The sequence below is a fragment of the Siniperca chuatsi genome, linkage group LG5, assembly GCF_020085105.1.
Source record: "Siniperca chuatsi isolate FFG_IHB_CAS linkage group LG5, ASM2008510v1, whole genome shotgun sequence".
Lineage (NCBI taxonomy): Eukaryota > Metazoa > Chordata > Actinopteri > Centrarchiformes > Sinipercidae > Siniperca > Siniperca chuatsi.
In genome coordinates this window covers 5,811,028-5,835,784 of record NC_058046.1, presented here as the reverse complement: position 1 = coordinate 5,835,784, position 24,757 = coordinate 5,811,028, and the positions used below count along the sequence as shown (strand labels likewise).

The window sequence follows — 24,757 nt, the reverse complement described above, 5'->3', positions numbered from 1 at the left end:
CACCTCCTCTACATGGATGACATCAAGCTGTATGCCAGGAATGAGCGAGACATCGACTCACTAATCCACACTACCAGGATTTACAGCAACGACATTGGAATGTCATTTGGACTGGACGGTCCAATGGTCGGATGGTATCAGAAAGATTGAATATGATCAGAACCAAGGGGGTTGAACTACCAGAAGGCAACATTGCAGATGTTCAGGACAGCTACAAATACCTTGGGATCCCACAGGCAAACGGAAACCATGAGGAGGCAGCAAGGAAGTCAGCCACAGCCAAATACCTACACAGAGTAAGGCAGGTCCTGAAAAGTCAGCTGAATGGCAAGAACAAGATCTGAGCCATCAACACATACGCCCTGCCAGTCATCAGATACCCTGCTGGTATAATAACTTGGCCAAAGGAGGAGATAGAGGCCACTGATATCAAGACAAGGAAGCTCTTCATAATGCATGGAGGGTTTCACCCCAAATCCAGCACCCTGAGACTGTGCACTAAGCAGAACGAGGGAAGCCGAGGACTAGTGAGTGTCAGAACTTCTGTCCAGGATGAAACAACAAAGATCCAGGAGTACATCAGGAAGATTGCCCCCAAAGATGAACAGCTAAGTGAATACCTCAGGCAGCAGAAATCTGAGGATAATGATGAGGAGGAAGATAAAGCATCATGGAGAGTCAAGACCCTGCATGGCATGTACATCCTACCAGTGGCTGGAAAAGGCTGGACTACAGGACAGCACAGAAGCACTAATCATGGCAGCACAAGAATAGGCACTCAGTACAAGATCAATAGAGGCTGGGGTCTACCACACCAGACAGGATCCCAGGTGCAGACTGTGCAAAGATGCCCATTGAGACAGTTCAGCACATAACAGCAGGGTGTAAGATGCAGGTAGGAACAGCATACATACGCTATAACCAAGTGGCTGGCCCAGTGTACAGGAACATCTGCTATGAGTATGGGCTGGAAGTCCCAAGGTCAAAATGGAAGACAACTCCTAAGGTAGTGGAGAATGGCCGAGCTAGTCCTAGTCCTGTGGGATTTCCAGATCCAGACTGACAAACTGGTGATGACTAACCAACCAGACATTGTGCTGATCGACAAACAGCAGAAGAAGGCAGTGGTGATAGATGTAGTAATCCCAAGCAATAACAACATGAAAAAGAAGCAAAACGAGAAGCTCAAAAAATACCAAGAGCTGAAAGAGGAGCTAGAAAAGCAACAGTGGTGCCAGTGGTAATCGGAGCACTGGGGGCTGTGACCCCCAAACTGGAAGAGTGGCTCCACCAGATTCCAGATGCAACATCTGAAGTCTCTGTCCAGAAGAGTGAAGCCCTAGGAACAGCTAAGATACTGCACAGAACCCTCAAACTCCCAGGCCTCTGGTAGAGGACCTGAGCTTGAGGATGACACATACCACCCCAGGGCAGCAGATGATTTAAGGGGACCTATTACGCTTTTATTTTCTGTCATATATATAATGTAATATTTATTACAGTGTCGGATGTTCATATTAAAAGTGGCCAAATAATTTTTCAAATAATGAGGTCAATTTATGTAAAAGTAATCTCTGTGAGAGAAAAGCTCAGGCTTTTAGCAGGCTAGCAGGCTAGTGTTCAGACTGCTCTTAACACTAGGTTTCAAACGTTTTTTTTCTACTTTTGTGCCAAGCTGACGTCAGCCTAACTCGGATGTCATGGTGATCAGTCATCTGCGCTCTTCTGTATCAAGGATGCTCTATATTATATTTCTAAACCGTCTTTGTCTGTATTGACGAGTCATTAATTTTTACTGTTTGTATAATTCTTTAATAAAGAATTTTAAAAAACATGATCTGCTCCGGGTACAGCTCGCCCACAAAGTACATCCATCTGCTTGCTCGCTCAGTCTGTCGTTTCGACTGCTCTGATCATAAAGCTAAAGTGAAGTGTGGAGATGGGTCTGGCTATGCAACGCTATGCTTAGGACTACTCTTTAAGTTTTTGGAGGTTGATCAGTTTGTTTCTTGCAGAAAGTGCGTGTGGTTGTGAAGGAAAGTTAGGAAAGTTAATTAGTTTCTTGATGGAAAGCTAAGCTGAAAGGACCACTAGCTGCACGGCTAACAGCAGCTAACATTACAGTTAGCAGCAGTAAATTCATCCAATTCAGTGCCCCATATCGCTATTTCACAAGCTAAGTTACTGTAGCCGTCATATGGCGTCCAGCACACCCGCAAGACAATAATGCGGTAGTGTGAGCTCACAGCACAGAAATATGCAGATACAGAACCTGTATGTTACAATACAGACTGGCAGGGGACACCGAGATGGACCAGAATGTTCTTTATTGAATGACAGCCCGAGCTAGAGGGTGTGAAGAGAGGGAAGTCTGTAGGAGGGAGATCACTGGAGGCAGGTGGGGAGATCACTGGAGGCAGACAGGGAGATCACTGGAGGCAGGGAGATCATTGGAGGCAGACAGGAGAACGCTGGAGGCAGGAGAAACGCTGAAGACAGGGGAAAATGCTGGAGACAGGAGATATAGGTAATATGCCAAGTGACATATAGAGTCCTGGATTCAAACAAAGTCGGACCCATACTGAGGTGAGTGCAGGTCTTTTATGCTGGCTGTGATTGGAACTAATAGGGAGCAGGAGTGTAATTGGGAGCAGGTGTGGGTGATTGATGGCTGGTGAAGCCTGGCATATCTGAGACAGTAACCCCCCCCCTCCACGGCCAGCTCCCGAGGGCCGAAAAGACCCCCACCGATGTGGTGGTCGTCCTCCACCATGGGGAGCGGGCTGATCTGGGCGACCGGCCGGAGCCTGGGCAAGGGTGGGGCTGGGAGGCCTCGGATGGACGACCAGGAGCTTGGATCTGTGTGGATCGGGGAGTCTCGGGCTGACGTCATAAAGCCGAACCAGGGTGGAGCTGAGGACCTCCAGCGGATGACCCGGGGACTGGCCTGGCACGGGGCTGAGGACCTCCGGTGGACGACCCGGGGACTGGCCTGGCGTGGGGCTGAGGACATTGGGTGGACCGCTCGGGGACTGGACAGGCGAGGAGCTGGGGACCTTGGGCAGATGGCCCGAAGGCTGGCGGCAAAGATGAAGGCTGGGACCTTCTGGAGGCCGGCAGCGAAGACGAAGGCTGGGACCCTCTGGAGGTCTGCGGCGACAGCGGGAACCCTCTGGAGGTCTGCGCCCTAGACCAAGGTTGGGACCTCCTGAAGGCTTGCCAACCGGACAGGGGACCTCAGGACAGGGAGCCGGCGACGGGACGTCAGGACTGGAAACTGGGGGCTGGGCCTCAGGGCTGGAAACTGGCAGCTGAGCCTCAGGGATGGAAACCGGCGGCTGGACAGCAGGGCTGCCTTGTCTTGCACCCATAGGGATCCTGCCCAGCTCAGTGCTGGGCCGACTAGAACTACGAAGGCTACCTTGGAACGTTCAGTTGCAAACTGGGGTGAATACAGGTTGAAAATTAGGTAACACTTCACCAAAAATTCCTCGCACTCCCCCGCTAATAGCTGAAAATTACGCTATAAGAGCAGTGAGAGTGAACTAAAACAGAAAGGTGCAGCCCAGAAAATAAAACAAAAGAGCTGAAAGATGCTTAAATGCTCCGTAGAGCTATAGGGAACTGCAGAGTTCGGTAATAACTACCTCTTTGTTCGTCATGAGCGACTGCTTTCACATTATACAGTCATTTGGCCCATAAAAATATTGATCATAATTAGCCACAAATTGAAAAGTTTGGGAGCCACTGATTTATAAAAAAAAAGAAGAAGTCATATTTAAAGATGATTTAAAGATGAAAAAAGACTAACCTTGGGCTCCCACAGGTCAACCCTGAAAACCTCATCAAACTTGAGTATGTTGCTGGGACCAAACTTGTGGCCTTTAGGTTGAAAGTTGGTCCCAATACACACAGCTTGCTTCCTGAGAGCAGGTGTTGTTGCTCCAGACTGAAGCAGTGATGTTACTGTGTTCAGAGAGAGTACAACATCAAATCACACACAGCCACCTGGCCGGTTAGGCCATTGGGATGCTGGAGTGGAGGGGGGTTGCTGGGGTGAGATGGGGGATGAGGGGGAGGTGGGGTGAGAGCACCTTGTTGGGCAGCAGCGGGGAGGAGGGCAACAGTCTGGATTCTTGGCATTCCTGGCCCACAAAGGCAGGATGTGTGTACTGGCCACACTGCATCAGACACTGATGGAGGAGGAGGGAGAAAAGGGGGGGTGGAGGGGTTGCCAGTTTGGTAGCCTCCTGCCTGGCCATGTGCCAACCATTGTTTGTCAGCCAGGTAAACATTTCCAAAACTTATGGAGGTCAGGAGTTGTCAGCTATTCATCACACTGTTGCCCCCCTGTTTGTTTTCTCAGCTCAATATCTGACACCAACCACCAGCCTGAAGAGTTAGTCCTTTAATGTGTTTTTAACATTTTTCTTACAAACCTGTCAAGGTAACTTGTTTCTGTGAGAACACTTGTTTCAAATGCAAACCAACTAGTATCTAGAATTTTCTTCAATCTGCTGTCATTTTGTAACCACAAACGTAACAAGACTTCTGTGTGAGGTTTCCTTGAAATGTGGTAACGAAAAGGGTAAATCCTGCTCAACAACTCAAATCAAACTTTCATGGAAATCCAAAGGATAAACAGGAAGTGTGTGCAGCAGGCAGGAAGAGGTGCTGTAACGCCTGAGTCAACCACAGAGAACTAAAAAGACACAACAGGAACCCAGACAGGACCCATAGCAGTGACTGAATTAAACATAGATTATATTGGGCTCAAATAAGAGCTCATGAAAGGCAAAGTATGAGTTTGTACAAATTAAAAGACTCACCATTTTCCTACTGTTGCTAGTTCACATTAAAAGTGTTCAACTGTTATGAAGCAGCCACAGGAAATGCAATATATTTGTCACTGAGGTTAGCACTGACCACAATTGTTCATCTGAAATGCTTCTACAAAATAAAACAGTAATTTTCAACATTTTTCGTCAGTGGATCAGTTTTTAATTTTTGGAAGGGAGTAATGGAACAGTCAGGAGCTGCCACAGTGAGCAGTTAGATGAAGAGCTGCAGGTACACACCTCCAACTCCTCAGCAAGCTAACCAACTCCTTTTACTGTCCTGCTGTTGAAAACTACTTGTGGTGTGTGTAGCATGAAATCAGATCACAGTGGATCATGGCACGATAAAAAAGGTCAGTTGTTGACCAACTTCTTTATTAAAACAACATGAGTTTGTTTGGCTGCACTGTGAACAGACAAACCAGTTGCTCATTTGCTGTATTTCTAACAAAGTAGCTGCTTAAGGAGTGTTTGCTATAGTGTTAAACCACACTTTGTTTACTGTTACCACAGTAACCATGGGTGTCGCCAAATGAACCAGGAGTGAAATTTTACGTTTTATAACTTTGTATAAGGAATGTATATTTTTAAAGCCTGTTTTTTAAAGGCTCACACAGCACATCCAGTCCAGTGTGTTATGAGTTAGCAGCCAGTTAAACACCGGTTGGAAGGCCGGTTGGATTTTTCTTGTTAAGGAGTTTAAACGTTTTTGGAAGTTTAAAAGAACTACCAAAAATCTCCCTCACTAATTTTTCAAAATTCCTAGATGCCTTTTAAATTACATCACTGGCCTTTTTCTTGAGCTGACAGCATTAGGCTATGTATTAATACTTTACATAAAGCAATTGCAGTTTCAAGATAGTGACTTCTTTTTAACCAACATGCCATGTTTAGTAGCAGAGAACACTTTGATTACTGTATTGCTTTCCAGACAGGCGTCTCAAGTCTCAACAGCCTAGCATCAAGTCTTATTTAGAGGCAGTTCATTTAATTCTACTAAACACTGAACGGGCTCATTTATTTCCTTCAGTTTTAGTAAATGTGTCACTATAATGAAAAATTTGCACATTTGACACAGTGCAGTAAGCTTAGTAAAATGTTCTCATAGTCATAGTAATAGAGAGATTGCCATTAGATTTGCATAGAGTTGATGTGCATGCTCTCAAAGTGATGAACCATAACCTCTTGTTCCTCTAGCACTTTTCTAACATTATTAGCTCCACTACTGGTAAGAATAGGTCAGGTGACATGTTGTTGAGAAAGGATATTTCCAAGGCTGGATTTTTAGTTATTAGCGTAGTTACAAATGTCAATGGGATTTTGAATGAGGTTTTCTTATTTGTGAAACCAAACCCACTTCCACTTCTTGTCGTAAAGTACGATCTAAAAGTGGAACCCACAGTGCAGAACACTCGTGAGGTAGTGAAGTAAGTCACTCTTTATTGACAAGCAAGGTAGAGAGGAAAAGGGGAAGATCTTCAGAGCGGAGTCCTCCGCATTGTATCCGAAGACTTCAGGGAAGGTAATGGTAACCTTGGTGTGGAGACTGGTGAAACAGAGCAGGACGGATTCCCCAGGGGCCTGGCTCTGTGGAGAGGTTGATGGGGAGAGGCACAGCAGAGTACAGGGGAGGCAGGCAGGCAAACAGGAATCCAGACAGAGGCAGAGATGGCTGCAAGCCCACGGAGCCAGACCAGGTGACATACACACACACACACACACACACACACACACATCCAAGGACAAGTTGGGGACGCACAAGACACATCAGGGAGGGGAAAACAACAGGGAACACAGGGCTGGAGGAGATAAGGTAGCAAACTACAACACTTCTGCTCTAAATATACTTTTATTTTTATTTTTTTTAGTTTATTATTATTATTATTATTTTATTATTATTATTAAAAAATAGTAATTGAGAGCTAATGATTTATCATAATCAAGTCAATTTTATTTATATAGCCTCATGCCAAAAATCACAAATTTGCCACAAAGGGCTTTACAATCTGTATAACATACAACACCCTCTATCCTTAGACCCTCCATTCAGATAAGGAAAAACTCCCCAAATGGATTATATGGTGTATGTTTTATTATCTGGTTACTTTTAAGTGATTTCTTAAAATGTTTTACAGTTTTTTGCTATCTCAAATGTTTAATGTTTAACTGTTGCAGTTTTAGCTCCAAAGACAGCCTTTTTGAAGATGACAATACAACATACTGTACCATACTATACCATGTCAGGTTCATGCTTTTATTCAAATATTGCATTTCATAAAGGAGTAAGCAGAAGTTTAAAGTATTTATAATATTTGATCTGTCCTTTCAGTTTGATAGTAAAGCCATAACCTCACCAGATACAATGGAAGCATTAGTATGTACATCTTGTCATCCATGTAATCTATTATTAAAATAATAAAAATGTACATTACTAAATATATTGAGTGCAACTGTTTAACTGATTGTTATGGTAGAAAATGTTAATTACTTTGTAAGACAGTTGTATACATGTAAATATACATGCTCTAAAATCACTTTCACAAACAAAAGTTATGTTTACCTTCAGTGTCTCTCATGAAAACGCATTGTGTGTCTAACAAACGTGTCAAGCACATTTCCCTCCTAAAAAAAAATTTGCAAAACAGATTTTTAAGTTTCCAGCATTGTTTACATCTATGTCTACTTTCTAGCCGTCTTCTTCTTCCCTGCCTTTGTTGGCACATTGCAGCATATCTTGGCGTGTTACTGCCACCTGTCGATCAGTGAAATACAGTAGTGTGACACCAGTTGTAGGACTGTGTATTGCATCACCCAAGTGCGCGTGTACATGTGCAACCTCGTCCTTGTGCACAAGATAAACAAAACAGGGCCCCACTCATAGAAAAACAGCTCCATAGACAACTAAATGTCTAAAGCTCCAAAGGGAACCTTTAATTAATGCATTTTACTACTGCTGCTGTGACTGAGTAGCTTCTCAGCAAGCAATACTTGTAGTTTCTGAGTATTTTTTACGTCACTAACCTTGCCTTTATTTTAAGGCACATTAGATAAGCAAAAGTCAATGCTTTTTATATTAACAATGGCTCAAGTGATGTGAAAGTTGTCCCTGGTAGTGACAAACTAACAGAGAATTATTACCAGCTCTGCAGTTCTTCTCAGCTCTACTGAACGCATTATTCTCTTTCAGCTCATTATTTTGGTTTTCTAGCCTGCAAACTCTGCTCTTGTCAACTTTCTTTTTTTTTTTAAAAAAAGCTCTGATAAACCCTCTGTATGCCTCCTGCACAGCAACAAATGACAGACATGTAACAAAAGAGTTTCCCCTCGGGGATCAATAAAGTATTTCTGATTCTGATTCTAACAGACAGACTAATGTACACCAGACTAGCTGGTGTACATAGTGGTACATTTAGCAGCTAAAGAGCCAGATATTTCCCTCAGGAGTTGGTGGAGACCAAACCAGAGATAAAAGGAGAGTGAATATTGAACTAACATTCATCAGGCGGTAGAAAAGGTTTCAGTCATAGACCATGTGGTAATAGCACTTCTAGTTGAGTAGGTTAGTTTGTTAGTTAGCCTGTGTGGATTTTAGATTTGAAATGTTGGCATGGATATTTCAATCCATGTTGCAGAGAGCAAAGAACAATATATACAGTGAGTTTCTTTTTTTATTAAAGGTGATGCCAAAAGGCCTAAGAAGGAGGTAAACTGAGTTTTGCAAATAAAAATGTTGTTGTAGTCAGCCACCTATCCTCCCCATCCCTGTGTGTCTTTTTGGGTGCTCCTCTTTCCTTGTATTTCTTGTGTGTCCGAGGTTCGTCTTTGGATATGTGTGTGTATGTCTACAGGTCTGGCTCCATGAATCCTCGCCTGTTGCTGATCACCGGCACACCTGTCTCCTATCAATTCACAGACCAGCCTGCCTGTCCAGACCCACGCGGCGGCTAGACCCAGTCAGTGGGGTGACCGCTGCTCCAGGCTCCTAGTCGGAACCATTGCTACTCTCCCGGGGTTACCAAGTTCGACGCCGAAGGCTTCGCTCTGTACAAATACACCCCTTCCCACCATTCCTGTTAACGTGTAAATAAAGTGTGAATTGGGTTATAAAGACTATAGTTGTGTTCTGCATTTGTGGGTTCGAAGATCGTATAGACGACAAAGTTAGGCAATGATTGGAGCCATAACAACCCAGATTGAAAATGAAGATACAGAAAGCCAAATAAAGAGAAAGTAAAGCACAGTGTTAGGAAATACTGTACCGACAAGTAAGTTTGCATTAAAAAACAATAGTGTACAATTGAAGAAACAGCAGGATTTAGCTAAAAATGGCCAGAGCCATCAACACAGATGCTGCCTTTCCTTCTGGTTTCTTAAACTGCAGATGCATATTTAGTACACTAGAATAAACAAACTGGTATTTCAAAGGGACTTTAGTGTGGGAGCTGGCGGTGTAGGCAACTGACTGAGACTGTCCTGTTAGTGGGCAGGGGAAATGTGGCACAACAACACAGCGCTGCCTGTGATTCAGAGAGGAAAATGTTATCATAGTAAAGCCATAAACAGAAAATGTTCCAGGGCTCCCCTATGGGAACTGGGACACAAACACATCAAGCTCACTGTGCCTGAGGCTGCTGGAAAACCAATATACAGTAAATGGAAATTAAGTCACTTTTGATCAAGAAATCACAGCACAGAAGGTATTGTAGGTGTGAGTAAGAAGCAGGCCTGGCTACACTCAAGATTCACTCACTGCAGAATTTGTTTCCTTCTGCAAACTAGCATGATCATTTGTTTGCTAAGCAGCTAGCAGCATGCATTCATACCAAACGACAAATGATACTGATGATATTCAACTGGATTGAGGTAATATATTCAAAGGGCTGTTTGAAAACTCTTCGAGGTCTGGGGTGTGAAAGTTCTTGGAGGGTCTTGAATAATTTCAAAGTGAAAGAAATGGACCAGCCTGGACAGACAATATGCTTTAAAGCTGGAGTTGAAATCTAGACTTCTCCAGCATCAAAATACCACATACCAGTCATGTTTCTGAAAGCACATTTCTAAAGAAAGCAAAGCTAAAATCTATCTGGCTACATTAAATAAATGACTGAAGTCATAGGATATTTAAAGTACTGAATCAATGGCAACTGGACTGTTTTTAGTCTTAAAGGTGTTTTATCTACCAGGTTTCATCAGTTCTTCTGAGTAGCATTAAGTCCCAGGCATTTAAACCTGTGTGTGTGCTTCACATCTCATGAGTCGTTAAGATGGCATGGGTCATTAATGCAACCTTATTGCCAGACAAGACATTGATATTTCACAACAAAAAACCCAAATTACAATCAATGACAAAAAAAATTTTGTGTGCAATATCTGCATGACAACTATGATATGGTTAAGGTCAGGGAAAAATTGTGGTTATGGTAAATAAACTATGGTTAAGGTATGGTTAGCAGTAAGCAACTGAAACACTTGGTTAGACTTCAACCCCATAACTTTCTGTGTCACTGTAAGGACACACTACTTCCTGCATTGGCACCAGACATAAATTGTGCACTACAGAATCATCCCATATGAACGCAATTCCTCTTAACGGATGCTGGGCTGTTAATGTCACATGCCCATCATGTAAGAGTTGATATTGATATTTTTGGAATTAAACAACCAATGGCTGATATTTACTGGTAAATTCAACAATATTAAAATGCCTGAAAATCTAAATCAGTGGTTCAAAAGAAGTACATTTCCTGAGGTTAACCTTTTTTTTTAGCTTGTGTATATTTTTATATTTTAGCTGAAAAAAATCTAAATTGGTTTGATGGTGACATCATGCTACCAACCACTGCTGCCAGACAGCCAGTCTCAATATGAAAACCTCTTAACTCATTTTACAACACCGTTCATTCAGTCTCAGTCATTTTTCCCATGAAGTAGGACATTTTCCTAGTGCGTTTAAGCATTTCTGATTATGAAAACTGTTTATGTTGAGATAACTCAGCCTCATCTTTCTGTCTGTAGTTCAAACCAACATGCTGATAAATACAGGGTGATAAAGGGACAATCTAACTGTATAGTTTCTATTTTTATGTCTATTCTTATTTTTAATTTGATATACTTCTAATTTTATATATTTTTTTACTTTTCTCTATCACCTGTACTTATTTCTATCCTTGTGCTGCTGCAACACCTGAATTTCCCCTCTGGAGATCAATAAAGGCATATCTTATTTTATCTTAATATGCAAACATGTTTAGTCCAAATTCTATCAGAGAAGATGGCATGTTTTATCCATATTTACTTGCTGTTTTATTTTTAAAATGTTTGGCTGTTTTAATTTTTAATTTTATTCTCTTCCCAGTGTCTACAACATCTTCTCTGACCCTATAATGATCCTATTTGCCCACAGGGATCACTGACCTAATCTAACTAAGATTATGCTAAACTTCCAATGTTAAATACATCTAAAGTAACTGAATATAATGTAATTGCCTTCTGGATTAAAACAATGATGACTAAATCATTTTATTCCAACTGGTCTGATGTCATGGTCGCAAAAAAATATTACCCTACATTAGTCAGCCAACAATGTAATCGTATTTCTATTCAGAAAAGTTGTCTTTATTCCACAGTGGTCCAGTTTGTATGTTCAAGTGAGCCTCAGTGACTCTACAGTGACACCTACTGCTCTACAGAATCAAAACCCAACCATTTTATATAACACGAACCAAAGTTTGCTCATCAAGTACCATTTATTTAAAGCTATTGCACATTATTTGTGCACATATGTTCACTTTAATATTGAATTATGTTCATGGACTTGGACAAAACGCATTCCATTTTTAGGAGTGATTTAATCCTGCATTTAGGCTTAAAATTGTGTGTCTAATAAGTGGGAGATTTGCAAATGACCTGGTTAGTTTAACAGTACTTGATGCCTGGGAGCTTTGCTGAGAGCTTGGGGGATGAATGGTTCCTTTACAATGCAGCTCTATATCACTTTTGGTATCTGCATTTATGGCCTGGGGAAAACATTCAAATTGTTACTTTTGACAGTTTGTTGACTAGGGCTGGGAGAACTGATTTGGACACACTAGCAAAAGGAGCTATAAATAATATAAATATTGATAATAATGTATGACTTTGCACTAGGGTATAGACAATTATGTGTTGTCCAGGGTTTTGGCGAAAGCAGATTGGAAATCAAAACCCACTCACCCAAGTCATCACTTGTATGAGGGCCGTCCTTGGATGTAGATGCCAGGGACTGACAATAGTTTTGCCATATCCCATTTATATAGTCCATATTTTTACATTTAGCAGGACCTGTGAACACAAATACCAAGCATAAACTGTATTATGCTTGGCATAAATATGTCTTGCAAGTAAATTCAAACTGCATCTATAAAGCTTTTAAGATTAAAGGGGAAAAGAACTGATGTAGTTGCTCGCTGATAACCTTCTGTTGAAAATTTGATCAGCTCTTGTTGCACTGTTCAGTAGGTTCATACATGAACACAACTAGTGGATATGCTGTTATTTTCCCCAGGTGTGGAAAACCTGTACCTCAGACACCATAAAGCACTAGAGCCATTAAAGCTCCTGAAAAAAAGCAACAAGCAGCATCAAATTTCTCGTTTGGAAAATAATATTCTCAGTTATTATTTATTAAGTATAAGTATATAAGTTTAACACTCAAAAACTCAGCTAAACTACTTCACCTGGGCTTTGTGGGTGTGGTTTGATCAGATTTTGGCAACATAAGCAAACAACCATCAAATGTTGCTGAATCCTGATTGGTGCGCTGAGGTATATGACATCACCTTTTTTCCAACTGAGCCCTGCGCACTTCAAACCAGTACGAAGAGCACTGACGAAAACACAAAAAGGTGAAATAACCAAAACTGTTCAACTGTTGGCAGTTTTTGTCTATGTAGGACCCCATCACCCATAGTAAGAAGCTGACAAAGGGCCTTTAAAATTCACAGGTGGGAAATGTTCCCCATTACTCACATTACACTGATATAAGCCAGGGTGGCTTTATAACAAGTAGTTCTTTTTCCTTGATACCTTCGCTAAAGATAAATCTAATGCAGGCTCTTTTTTTCTGAAAACTTACACAGAGCATAATTTAACTTTCTAGACTATAGAAAAGCTGTGAAAATTTGACAAATCTTGCCACATAATTTTTAAACAGAAGATGGCAGAACACAAACATCAGATGCATTATTTTGGACCTGCAAGTGTGACTATAGAGCCACCATCAGGTCATCCTGGCAACAGCAAGTATATTTAAAATGTTCTGTTTATATGATCTGTCTGAACCCCGAAGACACAATAATCCACAGCCAGCACAACTCATCTCGTAGCCCTTCATAGCTAGAAATGGAGGTTTGGTGTTAATGCTGGGGTTAGGGTTGAGGAATGGGGTATGGACTCTCAGTTTGCCCCGTCATGCTACACTCCCTGATCTGCAGTTACCTGTGGTTGAAGAGTTCTTGGACTGGTAGTGTGAGCTTGGTATGGAGATTGGGTGGAGGCTGTATGGTACATGGTCTGCATTGTCCACTGAAGATGAAGGCCTCTCACACTCAGAATTAACAGGCTGAGTGTGCGTCCTCCACAGGTACGTTTGTCTCTTCAGGCTCTCCCAATCATTCCCATCGATTCCAGTCTGGGTTCACAATATAGAGAAAAAAAGATTCAGTGCATGTACAGTAGATATAAATCCAATACTATCTCATCCCACATTGACATTGAGCAATCCGAATTGTAGGTTGGAATATTTAGAAAACAATACATTAGCTACATTTGAATCAGTGACCGTTTTGTCACAAAAAATGACCATATTTAAAGAATTTTAGCTTTGCAGCAACATTTCAGAAACAGTACTTGTATGAGTTTTTAAAAGTGAGGGAGACTGAGATATATTAATTTTTCTCACTGACAGAACATTAGATTTACAACAACACAGTTTGCCCCTTTACAAGCTGTGCACAACCTTGGCATACATTTACATGTAACATGAAATCATACAAGTTTAAATTCTTTAATTCATTTGTTTATGAGCAGCTAAGAAGGAATTCATTTCAGCCTTTCTGTACTGAGACATGATTAATCAGGGAAGTACGTGACCAACACCCAGTCTCTACATGAGATGTTGAAAACACTAAATAAAGCCAGTAGAAAAGTGTTGTGTTTGTGATGGTTATCGGAGTTGGCATCTTTGGAAGCCGATGCCCACTCTCACTTTGCAGTTTCTCTTACGCACTTGCAGGGGGTGTTGATGGAAAAACGCACACATGTACTGTAGACTTGTGTAATCATGACCAACCGAGTGAGTGACAATCGTCAGATGTCAGCACTTTCAATTACAAGAGTTTCAAATCCCTGAGAGAGGACTGAGGTCGACTGGCTCAGAGAGATACTGAGGCCAAAGAGTGATAATTAAGTGATGCTAATGAAGATTAGCACTGAACATGAAACTACAGATACACCAGAATGAGCAAACCTGCACAACAATTCTCATTTCTCTTTTTTTCTCCTTTATAATTATTATTAAAAAATACAAAGTCAAATACGTTTTAAAGCAAATGTTTTCCATCTGAATCAACTTACATTTTCCATCATATTCCCCTTAAGGGGCTTTTTAAAAAAAATCATCTTCATCAATCATCCACACCATCTGACAGTATCACATGTAGTATACATAGACTGTATACAGCCACAGTGTATGATGTTTAGACTGAGTGAAATTTCCAGACTTAATGGCTGCACCATTCCATCGAATAGAAATGTTTAAGATGTCTAGTGCTTCATTTTAAACACATTTCCCCAAAATTCAGCCTGACATATTCAGTATCTTTATAAACCTTGGTATCTCCACTAGAATTTAAAATAATGTTTTGTGGGTGTGAACAATGTTTGGCTGCACAGCATGAGTTTGTAATGACTGACCTATGGCAGGTCAGTGACATTTATACAATTAAGATGCCAGTAGTTCATATTTTGTGACAACATTCATTATTTATCTTTAAATGTGGCCGTTTTCAGAGCCCTTAAAAACACCAAAACACACAAGTACAAAGTTTATATTAGTGATAAGTAGTAAGTATTTACTTTAGTCATTGTGGAAAATGTTCTAAAATTGTACTTACTGTAGACAATTCTGCAACTGCCTTCCAAATCTTTCTAACTATGCAGAGCTATCACAGCTCTATGTATTTATAGGGATATTACAATCTCCCAGGTCCCCTGAACTAGCCACCCTAAAGTCTGCAAGTTACTCCAAAACCTCAGGACCACCTTATTCTGTTTCTTTGAGTTGAAGACCTGCAGTTTGTGACATACAGGAAAACACAACCAAAATGGAGAAAAATAGGGTCTAACCTTCAGGTCCAGTTTATATTGGGAAGTATGGTGCTCCTCCTCTGTATCATCTCCTTGACTCACAGGCTCAAAAGACTTGTTCCGGAGGTGGAGGGTCTGGGCTGACCTGGGTGGCTGCTGGTCATCTTTGGCCTCAGGGGCAGCAGCCAGCGTTTGACCCACAGGAACAAGACGATGGACGTGAGGAGGGGCAGAGACCTTCTTCACATGGAGGTCACTGTCTGAGCCTGGCCAGGACAAACCACAATCTGATAGGTCACCAAGGACACTTCGACATGTGGGCCGGGGGGAAGGCGGGATCGAACCGCTGCCCCTCCGATTGGTGGACGACCCACTCTACCACTAAGGAGATTATGGGTATAATAGAATTTATAATACTTTAGTCTGACGTATTGTTTTACAAAGGAGGCCTTGATGCCATATGATTATGTTGTTTTGGGTAATGGGACACCAGCTGTTCCAACCTTAAGATTACATGTACCTCAGAAGGCTCTGAGCTACTGATACGGAGACAGTTCTCTTTGTTTCATGGTAGATATAGCTGTTCTGCTATAAGTAGTTTACCTTTTTGGATGTAAACTAAGTATTGTGTTGGCTGTTCTCGTGTGTACATGCTTCCCCAATGCTTCTCTGTAGACAAATCTTTGTTTGTAATAAATCCATGTATTCATGTAAGAACAACAGAGGCTCTTTGAGTTATTCTTTTATTGAGGACCATCTCTTCAGTACATCTTTTCTCCAACACACATCAAAGCTCTATTTTTTATTTTCTTTTTTTTTTTTCCCCCTAGCTGTTTAGAGTCAGCACACAGAGGAGTTGGACTCCATGAGCCAGGAGTTTGCAATAATGGTGCAGAGCAGCGAAGGATTTCAGGTGGCAGGATGAGCCTTTTTTTAAGGCCGTCAACAGGCTGAAGGGAAATGCCTCCATCTTGCAGTCAGCGATGCACGTTTGGCCGCTATGGTGCGAGCAGCCTGGCTTCGAAGCAAGCACGAACTCTACGGTGGGCCGCTAACCGTGCTGGGTCCTGCAAAAAAATGCAGGACCATGGAGCATCTGAATTCTGGGACTCTTGCTTTTACAAACCTATACACAGTTGTATGATGGTGTGGCCTAGTGACTTATTGCCTTTAAATAATTTTGACTAGTTTGTTATCTTATACAGTTCCTCAACCCTTTGTTTTTCTCAATCTCAACACATGGTTCAAGATTGAGTCTAATGTTCATTTAATAAAGTTATGGTTATGAATACATAAACAAGGGGTCAAATTGAGTTTCATCTTCTCTGTAGATATAAGGATTTAAAACATTTATGTTCATATTATTACATTATCTTCAACATTAGTAGCGTCTCTAATGTTGATACAATAGGGTGTGGCTTACCGTCACAGCTAGCATCCAATCACAAGGATGTGTGCAAGTAACGAGTTCTAGCCAATCACAGCACAGTAAGGCAGGACTTGGTGCAAAGCTGGTGGCTAAAAAAATTAATTCGTTGACCCCAGAGGCTAAATTGTCGTCAGAAATAGCTGATGGATTCCGAGATTGTCCTCAACATAAAAAGTACAGTATTTAAGATTTTATGCAAAAGCCCCAAGCATACCTTAACAAAAATGCTAAACTATTGCAGACAAAACTGATTCGACACGCACAACTCGCTAAGAGAAGAGACATAGGCCCCGTTTTTCAATGTCATTTATTTTCTGGAATTCATTTCTGGTTAGCAAAATTGTGTAAAAGTTCTATTCTTAAAGCAGCAAGCTAATAATTAACCTGTAATGGTACAGTCTGAAACCACTAACAACAGTATTACTGTTGATTCAACAAATCAACTGCTACAGTGCCATGTAAAAATTTGGAATTCAATTGCATCACCAACAGATATCACATAATTATTTAAAAGTATGGTTTGATTCTTCTGTGAATTACAGGCTTGTTATTTCAATCAAAATCAGAGCCTGAAATTGTAGCTTTGTCCTTCAGGATGCTGTGGCAGCAGCTGTCAGTCAGCATGACAACACACAGGTGAAGAGCCAGGCTGTCTGACTTCTCCATCCAATCAAGGTCATCAGCAAAGGCCTCTCTCGTCATCTTAACTGCTCCACCATGCAGCAGACACAGCTGGTAAAGCACATCGCGCCAGTTTTTGTGTTGAAAATTAAGATGCAGACTTGTATTATTCTGGTTCCATCTCAGTTCAGCCAGTCCAGATCATCATCATCCTCATCATCACCAAACAAAGGGGCAGGGGGGGGACGCCCCTTCAAGCTCTGGACACAAACAAGAGAAATGAAAACATGAATGCAGTCCATCAATGCTGTATTGATGGATTTAGCTAATACAGAACAGAATGCAATCTTTTTAAAGCAGTATATGTAATGTAGCAATAAAACATCACTGACTGACTTAACATGGAGACAAAACACAAGGGAAGGGCTGGGGTCCGGGGCAGAGTGATGAATGAAATCTGAGATCTTAGACTGAACTCTATAGATCCTTCCTTACCATCTCATCCTCCTCTTCCTCCTCGCCGGGTGCTTCGGGTGCTTCAGCAGGAGTTGTGATCTGGAAAAATGGCTCCTCTCCATTATCCTCACCCATTGCCCCCGTAAAACTGAGAGAATGGGGGAGAATATATCATCTCACATATTGCCCAATCCTAAACATACTAAATGGTGAGGATGAGACCTCCAAAGATGAAGCTGACAGATTTGTCAGATGGTGTGATATTAATTACCTGAACTTAATATTAGTAAGATAACGTAGCTTGTTATTGAACTGAAAAAAGGAAAGAGGGAGCATCACAAATTCTCATCATAAATCAGCAGGCTGAAAGGAAATTGTTTCCTCAAACAAATATCTGGGGGTTCATATTGATATGAAATTAAACTGGAGAACAGAAATGTTGTGTTCTCTCAGGAAACTTAAGTCCTTTGAGTTCAGTAGGAAGCTTTAAATGTTTTCTCTCAGTTTTGTGGCCAATGCCCTTTTTATGCTGTTTTATGTTGGGGTGATAGCAATAGTGCCAATGATGGAAACAGGATTAAAAAGATTATTAAAAAGTCTGGCACTATAATTGGTTTAAGTCATGATTTCATTAGAAAAGATGTGGGAGGAAAGAGTTCAAACCAGACTTCAGTTTGATGGTCATCATCTGTTGGTGCAGTTAAGTGTTTTTGTCACTGTAGATGGGTGGCAAAAGTAGTTTCCCTCTGGGGATTAATACATTTATCTAATCTAATCTAATCTAGTTGTGATGCTGACTTTACCATCCTGTTGGCGAGTGTGACCACCTGATATTTGGAACAATGCAAGTGATGCGCATCGCCTCCATCCCACCAGTTGTTTTACTGGAATCACTGGAATCACTTACTGACAGCCACAATGGTTCGCTAAGAATAATATATAGTAACCGTTGATGCAAGGACTCACCTTTTGTCCTCTCCTGAGCTGTTCTGAAGTGCATTCGGTAGTGGAGGTGGGTCAGTTGGGGGTCCAAAGGCTTTTTGAGAAGCAGCATTAATTTCTCCTACATGCTCTCCTTCGTCCACGGTCCCTTTGTCCACCTCACTGCTCACTGCAGCATTTCTTTTTGACACCGTTTCCTGTCCATCCTCAGGTGGTGAACCCTCACCAGGTTCACCATCTCGATCTGCATACTTGTTGGTGTCTTTTTCTTCTGTAGATGTTTCAGCAACAGAGTGTTCTGGCTGTTCCTGCTGTACTTCAGACTCTGCTGCTGCTGTCTCTTGTGGTGTTTGTGGATGGAGACCAGTGGTCTCTAATGTCTCTGCCTCACTTTGTATCTTTAACGCTGTCTCTGTCTCCTTCTCTGCTGCTACTTCCTGATCCATCTGGATCTCACTGTCTTGGTGAGAATACGATTCAGCTACATGCTCTTTTTCTTCCTTTTCATCCTCTTTGATTTCTTTCTCTCCATTCACATGTACATTCTGATGAGTTACCTCCTCTCTTTGTTTCATATCATCACTTTCTTCTTCCTCCTCTTCCTCCACTTCCTCTTTCTTCTTACTCGGATTCAGTGAAGATCTGTCTGTGACACTGAGCAGCTGCAGGGTTACATTCTGGAAAAAAATATCCATATGATTTAAGAAAGATCACACAATCATACACACACACACACACACACACCTGAATAAATGAGTGGAGAAACATAACAAATGCAGATACTTCCACACAGGTGCACTGCATGGTACAATTAAGCAATTAACATCCAATCATGCTCTGTGGCATGGATAAAAATGCTGAGCAGACCCAGTTGATTCTAATTTTGTATCAAGAGGAAAAGCTCTAAGTGACTTTGAAAGAGGGTTCATTGTTGTCAATGCAGGATGTGATCAAACAGTCAGCAAGAACAGTCTGTCGTCAATACATAGAGAGGGATATTACAGTAGGCCCTCATGAGTGGCGTACACCAAGAGAACGGTACAGGCCTGAATGCTTGACCCCTACAGTGGGGGGAGAGAGAGAGAGAGATGGATGGATGGATGGATGGATGGATGGATGGATAGATGGATAGATAGAAGCTGGGACATAAGACTGCCACCTAGGCAAAGAACATTTATAGCTGACCACACTGGGTTCACGAGAGACTACTTACTGTAATATATACACCAAGTTATATGTGAATTGGATACAAGACACCTTTTTCCATCCATACATTTCCATCATTCTGTCCATTTACAAAACATGTCATTAATCAGATGTATTTTCTTTTCCGACATTCCAGACTGCCACAGAAAGGCTGCTTTGGCATTTCTGTGTAAAAAAGCACTTACCTTAATGGTAGTGACAATCACCCCCAGCACAGCCTGCCCACTGTAAGATTCACTGAGGTCAAACTCCCCTCGCAAAGAATGAAACACTCCGTTCATCACACGCTTAACCTGCAAGTACACACAGCTGGCCTCACTTTCATTGCTAAAAAATGATGAGTAATGACACATTCGTGCATTGGCCTTAAACTTTTGCCATCAAATTAAACATGTACATACGTAAATCCGCGATCAAACTTAAGCAAAGGTTGTACTTCACAACTGTGAGCTATGATATTCAGCATTAATCATTTAATAACATGAATATTCTATGCTTATGCGTCTGTCGCTATAAAAACATGAACAAATAAATGAATATCCTGCCTATAGTACTTAAGTACCGCTCATGACATAAATAATCTTAAAACACTAACTGAAAAAATAACTGATTTATTTTTAAAATGTAATTTAAATAACATGGTTCTGTTTACAAGGTTGTCAAACAATTAACATTACAAAGAATAATTCATAGATTTATAGATATTTTTGTTACAATACAGTGCTTAAAATATATCCTGAAATACCATAAAAATAGGAACATCTGTAGTATTCTAATGGAGTACAATACAACAGAACCTAAATAAAGCCTATATTAATGCAGATTAATCATATTTATTACATTATCATGCCACTAATATAATCATATTCAGATTGTGTTCAGAAAGGTGTTGATTCAACTCTATGGTCATTTTTGAGGCTGTTGGTTGTGATGTTGTATTGGATTACAATAAACTGAAAGGTTTCTAATGAAAAGGCAGAAATGATGTATCGTAAATACATGAAGACCTTTGGCTGTATGATTTTAATAAGCAGGGCCTAAAAGGAGAAGCAGTTTGTTGGTAAAATGGTTTATTACCTTGCCTTGTAATTATTTTTGTCTCATGGTGTGTCTTGAATCTTGTTCATAGTCAAAATGTGATTGAATACTTAGTAGCTGGGGAAACACTTTCACTGCAGTCTAATGAAAACTTGTAGATGAGCTTATATTCATATATTAGTACTACAATAGCTGCACAGCCTATATGGGTTTACAATATGCAACACATTAGATACTGAAAAACATGAAATATTCCCAAGCAAAAATCAAAGCCCTTTTGACTTCCTGTTTGTGGATGGTGAAAAGTAAGCTAGGAACTAAGAATGGGAGGGACTGAAGGCTCAGCCATCCTTCACTAACATCTGCAGGTAGTAATGTGCTAAAGCTGACCATTTTTGATATTCATTCTATAACTTCCACAGTGACAAAGTTACACTCTTCTCATGAATGATGGAAAACTGGAGAGAATGATTGTGCTGCACCCTAATTTCATTGTTTCATTGGTGTGTCAGTGTGTGTTCATGTATGACTCCTCACCTCTGTTGCAGTGTCTCTTAAACTCTCCTGCTCTGTCAGTTTCTGCTCCAGTTCAGCCACTCTTCTTTCCAGTTTCTCCTTAACAGCTACTCCTTGCCGCTCCAAGGCTGTGTACTTAAAGAGAATAACATATAATCACTGTGTGTGTGTGTAAAAGAGTGTTTCTTTGTATTTGTGTGGAGGGAGGGGGTGGTAGGGAACCAGGAACATAAAAGGCAGCAAACAATAATTTTCCTGAGGAATGAATAGCAGTTGTGTATGGAAATGTAATGTCCTGCAAAATTCCTTAAAAGTCTGGTCCTGACAAATCCATTACCTGCCAATGATGACTATTTAATCTACTTTAAGTACAGGCTGACTGACAACTAGTCATCCATCTTACTTTTTCGTGAAGGGCTTGCGGCTCTTCAGTCTGTCCGCAGTGCTGTAGCAAACTTTCTGAATCTCTTGACTGCTTCAGAATCGTTAACTGTTGAGAGTGAGAGGCCAAAAAAAAAAAAGGCAATCACACATCATATATTCACACTTCACACTATGTAACTCTAATGTGTTTCCAATTATGGTGACTCCTAGTTTAAAAAAAAAAAAATCAAACTGAAGTCTTTTTAAAACCCTCTGGTTGTTGCTGACCAAATAGAAAAAAGAAATAGATACATAAAGCAGTTTTTTCTTCTACTTTGAGAATTGAAATATCTAATGCTTTCTCTACAACTAGTGGTTTAATTTTATAAACAATAACAGTAGTTACAACAAAAAGATTTAAATAATGACTTAGCTAATGAGCTAAAAAAAAAAGCTGGCTAGTTAGCAGTTTTAGCTTTTTTAGCTAACTAGCTAGCCTATAAAAATGTCAAGGTACTTTGTATGTTTGTTTTCTTTGGCATCAGCTAGTTTTGAGCCTTTGAGTTTTTGGTACATGTATTAAAAGTTGTGTTGTGACAAGTTGTGTTCAAGGGTTTTAATGTCACCAAGCAATGGTCATTAAATATGTTAAATTAAATATTAGGGACATAATACATTTTTTAAAGCTGATGTAATTTGTACTCAGCCTGCTCTGTTTTATGACCTTGAACTATAACCTTGCCCTGCATGAAAAGATAAAACAAAATGTAATACTATACTTATAAAGAAATCACATTATTATTAAAAGAGGTACTCCAACTTCATTAAGTTAATGGACTCACAAGAGACAGATATAAAAAAGAATGATCAAAATCAATGCCCTGATGACATCATCAGGGTTACTATTAAAGTGACCATAATGCACAACATTTGAGTTCATCTTTAAGTCAACAACCAATGAGACAAACTGCATGGACTTTTGTGTGTGTTTTATCATGGCTACCTTTTCCTGTAGGTGGGTAAGCTTGTCTTGCAGAGCATCTCTCTGCTCTGTTAGATTAGCCAGCTCTCTACTGTGCTGCTCTTTAGCAGAGGCCATCATCTGATCACATTTCCCCTTCCACTCCTCCTCCAGCTCCGCCTGCAGCTTAGACAACTGCAACACATGCATAGTACATGCCATTAGTGGTTCTAAGTTAAGCAATGTTAACAATGTAGCCACTTGAGATAAACGCTTCCATAAATCGTCTTTTGTTAACTGATCCAAAAGACATTTAACAGAGTTCAGAGAGAAGACTGATTGATAATGAGTTTATAATAATTGTAATAATTTGCTTTCATATTCCTACAGTATATTCTTTGCTGAACAGCCCTTTCATTGGATGCAACCTGTTCAGATGCAGTGTTATCAGTGCTGGTCCTGGCCTTGCGAAGTTGAGCTCGGAGGTTGTCGAGCTCCTGCTGGCTGCTCTTGCGGAGCTCCTCCACCTCCTCATCCCGACGCTGACGGTCAGTCAGCCACTTCTTCTTCCTTTCCGAAAGCATCTTAAAGGGAGGGGAACCAACTGTTTGTCAGCATTTACTAACTATCCTGCCTGAATACTTTCTAAATCTGGCCAGTCCTTTAACATATTATCCTTGTTTTTATGGTGACTTCTGTATACTGTGATATTAAGTGCATACTCTCTGTAGAGAACCAAAGTCCTGTCCCCTTTCACTGACAGAAGGACAAAAACATTATAAAAACAAGTATACTTACACGTTCTAGGCTCTCTTTATCAGTCTTTAGGTCCTGCAGTTCCTCCTCCATGTTGTTGACTTTCAGCTCCATCTCTTTGCGTCTTTGCTTCTCTGAGCGGTACTGAGCCTGGGCCCTCTCTACTGCCTCCATCAGCTCTGATACACATAAACACAGCATTGTTAGACCAGTGCTTCTGCTATCACAGCCTGGGTCGGTTATTTTCAGCATTACTTTTACCTTGTACGCTCCAGGGCCATGTTCTTTGTACATTGAGTTACCTTGATTTGACTGTTGATGATTTGACACAAGCACAGATTTGTTTCGTTTATCTGGAGCTGCTATCAAAGCAACACATTCTTAAGCCCAAACCTGTTAAAATGCAGAGTTATTCACACATCTGAATCATACTCTGTTATCTAGATTATGATCAAGACATTTCACACAGTCCACAGTCCTCCAGTAATTCACACCTGTGTATGAATTGTGACCTGTGACCCATGATGTCACAAGGCCAATAAAAGGAACAGCTGGCCATTGTTCTTCCTCTTTTCTCCTGGCCTTTTCACTGCAGCTGGATTGCAGCAGCTGTCTTCCAGCGTGTCCTGCTCGGAGCAGACGGAGCAGCACGCCAAAGCTCTTTTTCCCTCCCACAGACGGGTAACATAACAACTGGGCATAGCACAAGTAACAGTGTACATAGCTAAGCTTACATGTAACATTACTGATGTGTTTTCATTGAGGTTTTATTGTTGTGATCTTGTCCATGGTTAAGGTTATTATTGTAACTGTAGTTCTCAGCCACCGCTAAGTTGTTGTTAGTTTATGTTATGCTCCACACAGACAGAGTCTTTGCATGCTAACTAACTCCTTTTAACTGTTATCCTAAACAGATCATACACATACATCTTTAGTTTGGCCTTAACCACACACGCGGAGAGAAAACTTAAAGCTCTCGCTTTACTGTGCTTTCTTTTGTCTGCACCACGTGTCCATGCTAGTGCACGATGAACATATGATGCAGATCAAACTAACACACACACACACACACACCTTTTGTTCTTTAGTCGTTAGTGCATTTTTGTTAGATTTCAGTTACCAGCTGTTTTAGGAAATTACTGATCCTTTTGTAAAAATGAAACTATATATTTGAGACCCTTTCTTAAAGATTTATATTTTCAGTTTGAAAATAAGAAAAACTCCACTCTTATCCTTCCACTCTGTGTTTAAGAAACACGTTAACTAAATGAGAATCAACAGGATTGT

General features: G+C 40.8%; 2 protein-coding genes across 11 annotated transcripts in view; both read right to left on the bottom strand.

Annotated features, from left to right (window-relative positions):
- Nucleotides 1-11,677: 11,677 nt before the first annotated feature.
- Nucleotides 11,678-16,620, bottom strand: LOC122876167. The gene is made up of 4 exons (XM_044196147.1): nucleotides 16,606-16,620; nucleotides 15,222-15,557; nucleotides 13,314-13,506; nucleotides 11,678-12,158 (listed from the first exon to the last, which is right to left on the bottom strand). The coding sequence occupies exons 1-4, from the start codon at nucleotides 16,618-16,620 to the stop codon at nucleotides 11,926-11,928; spliced, it is 777 nt and encodes a 258-aa protein (XP_044052082.1). The 3' UTR covers nucleotides 11,678-11,925.
- A 280-nt stretch (nucleotides 16,621-16,900) lies between these two features.
- fkbp15b (FKBP prolyl isomerase family member 15b) overlaps nucleotides 16,901-24,757 on the bottom strand; it is a 30,355-nt gene continuing 22,498 nt past the window's right edge. For all 10 annotated transcript variants that reach the window (XM_044195971.1, XM_044195974.1, XM_044195976.1 and 7 more), the window contains 9 exons: nucleotides 23,513-23,649; nucleotides 23,143-23,298; nucleotides 22,757-22,909; nucleotides 21,794-21,880; nucleotides 21,412-21,525; nucleotides 20,022-20,129; nucleotides 18,655-19,307; nucleotides 17,728-17,836; nucleotides 16,901-17,492 (listed from right to left, as the gene is read on the bottom strand). In XM_044195971.1, coding sequence (XP_044051906.1) covers nucleotides 17,415-17,492; nucleotides 17,728-17,836; nucleotides 18,655-19,307; nucleotides 20,022-20,129; nucleotides 21,412-21,525; nucleotides 21,794-21,880; nucleotides 22,757-22,909; nucleotides 23,143-23,298; nucleotides 23,513-23,649 — 1,595 coding nt within the window. In that variant the 3' untranslated portion in view covers nucleotides 16,901-17,414. The remainder of the gene's footprint in view (nucleotides 17,493-17,727; nucleotides 17,837-18,654; nucleotides 19,308-20,021; nucleotides 20,130-21,411; nucleotides 21,526-21,793; nucleotides 21,881-22,756; nucleotides 22,910-23,142; nucleotides 23,299-23,512; nucleotides 23,650-24,757) is intronic.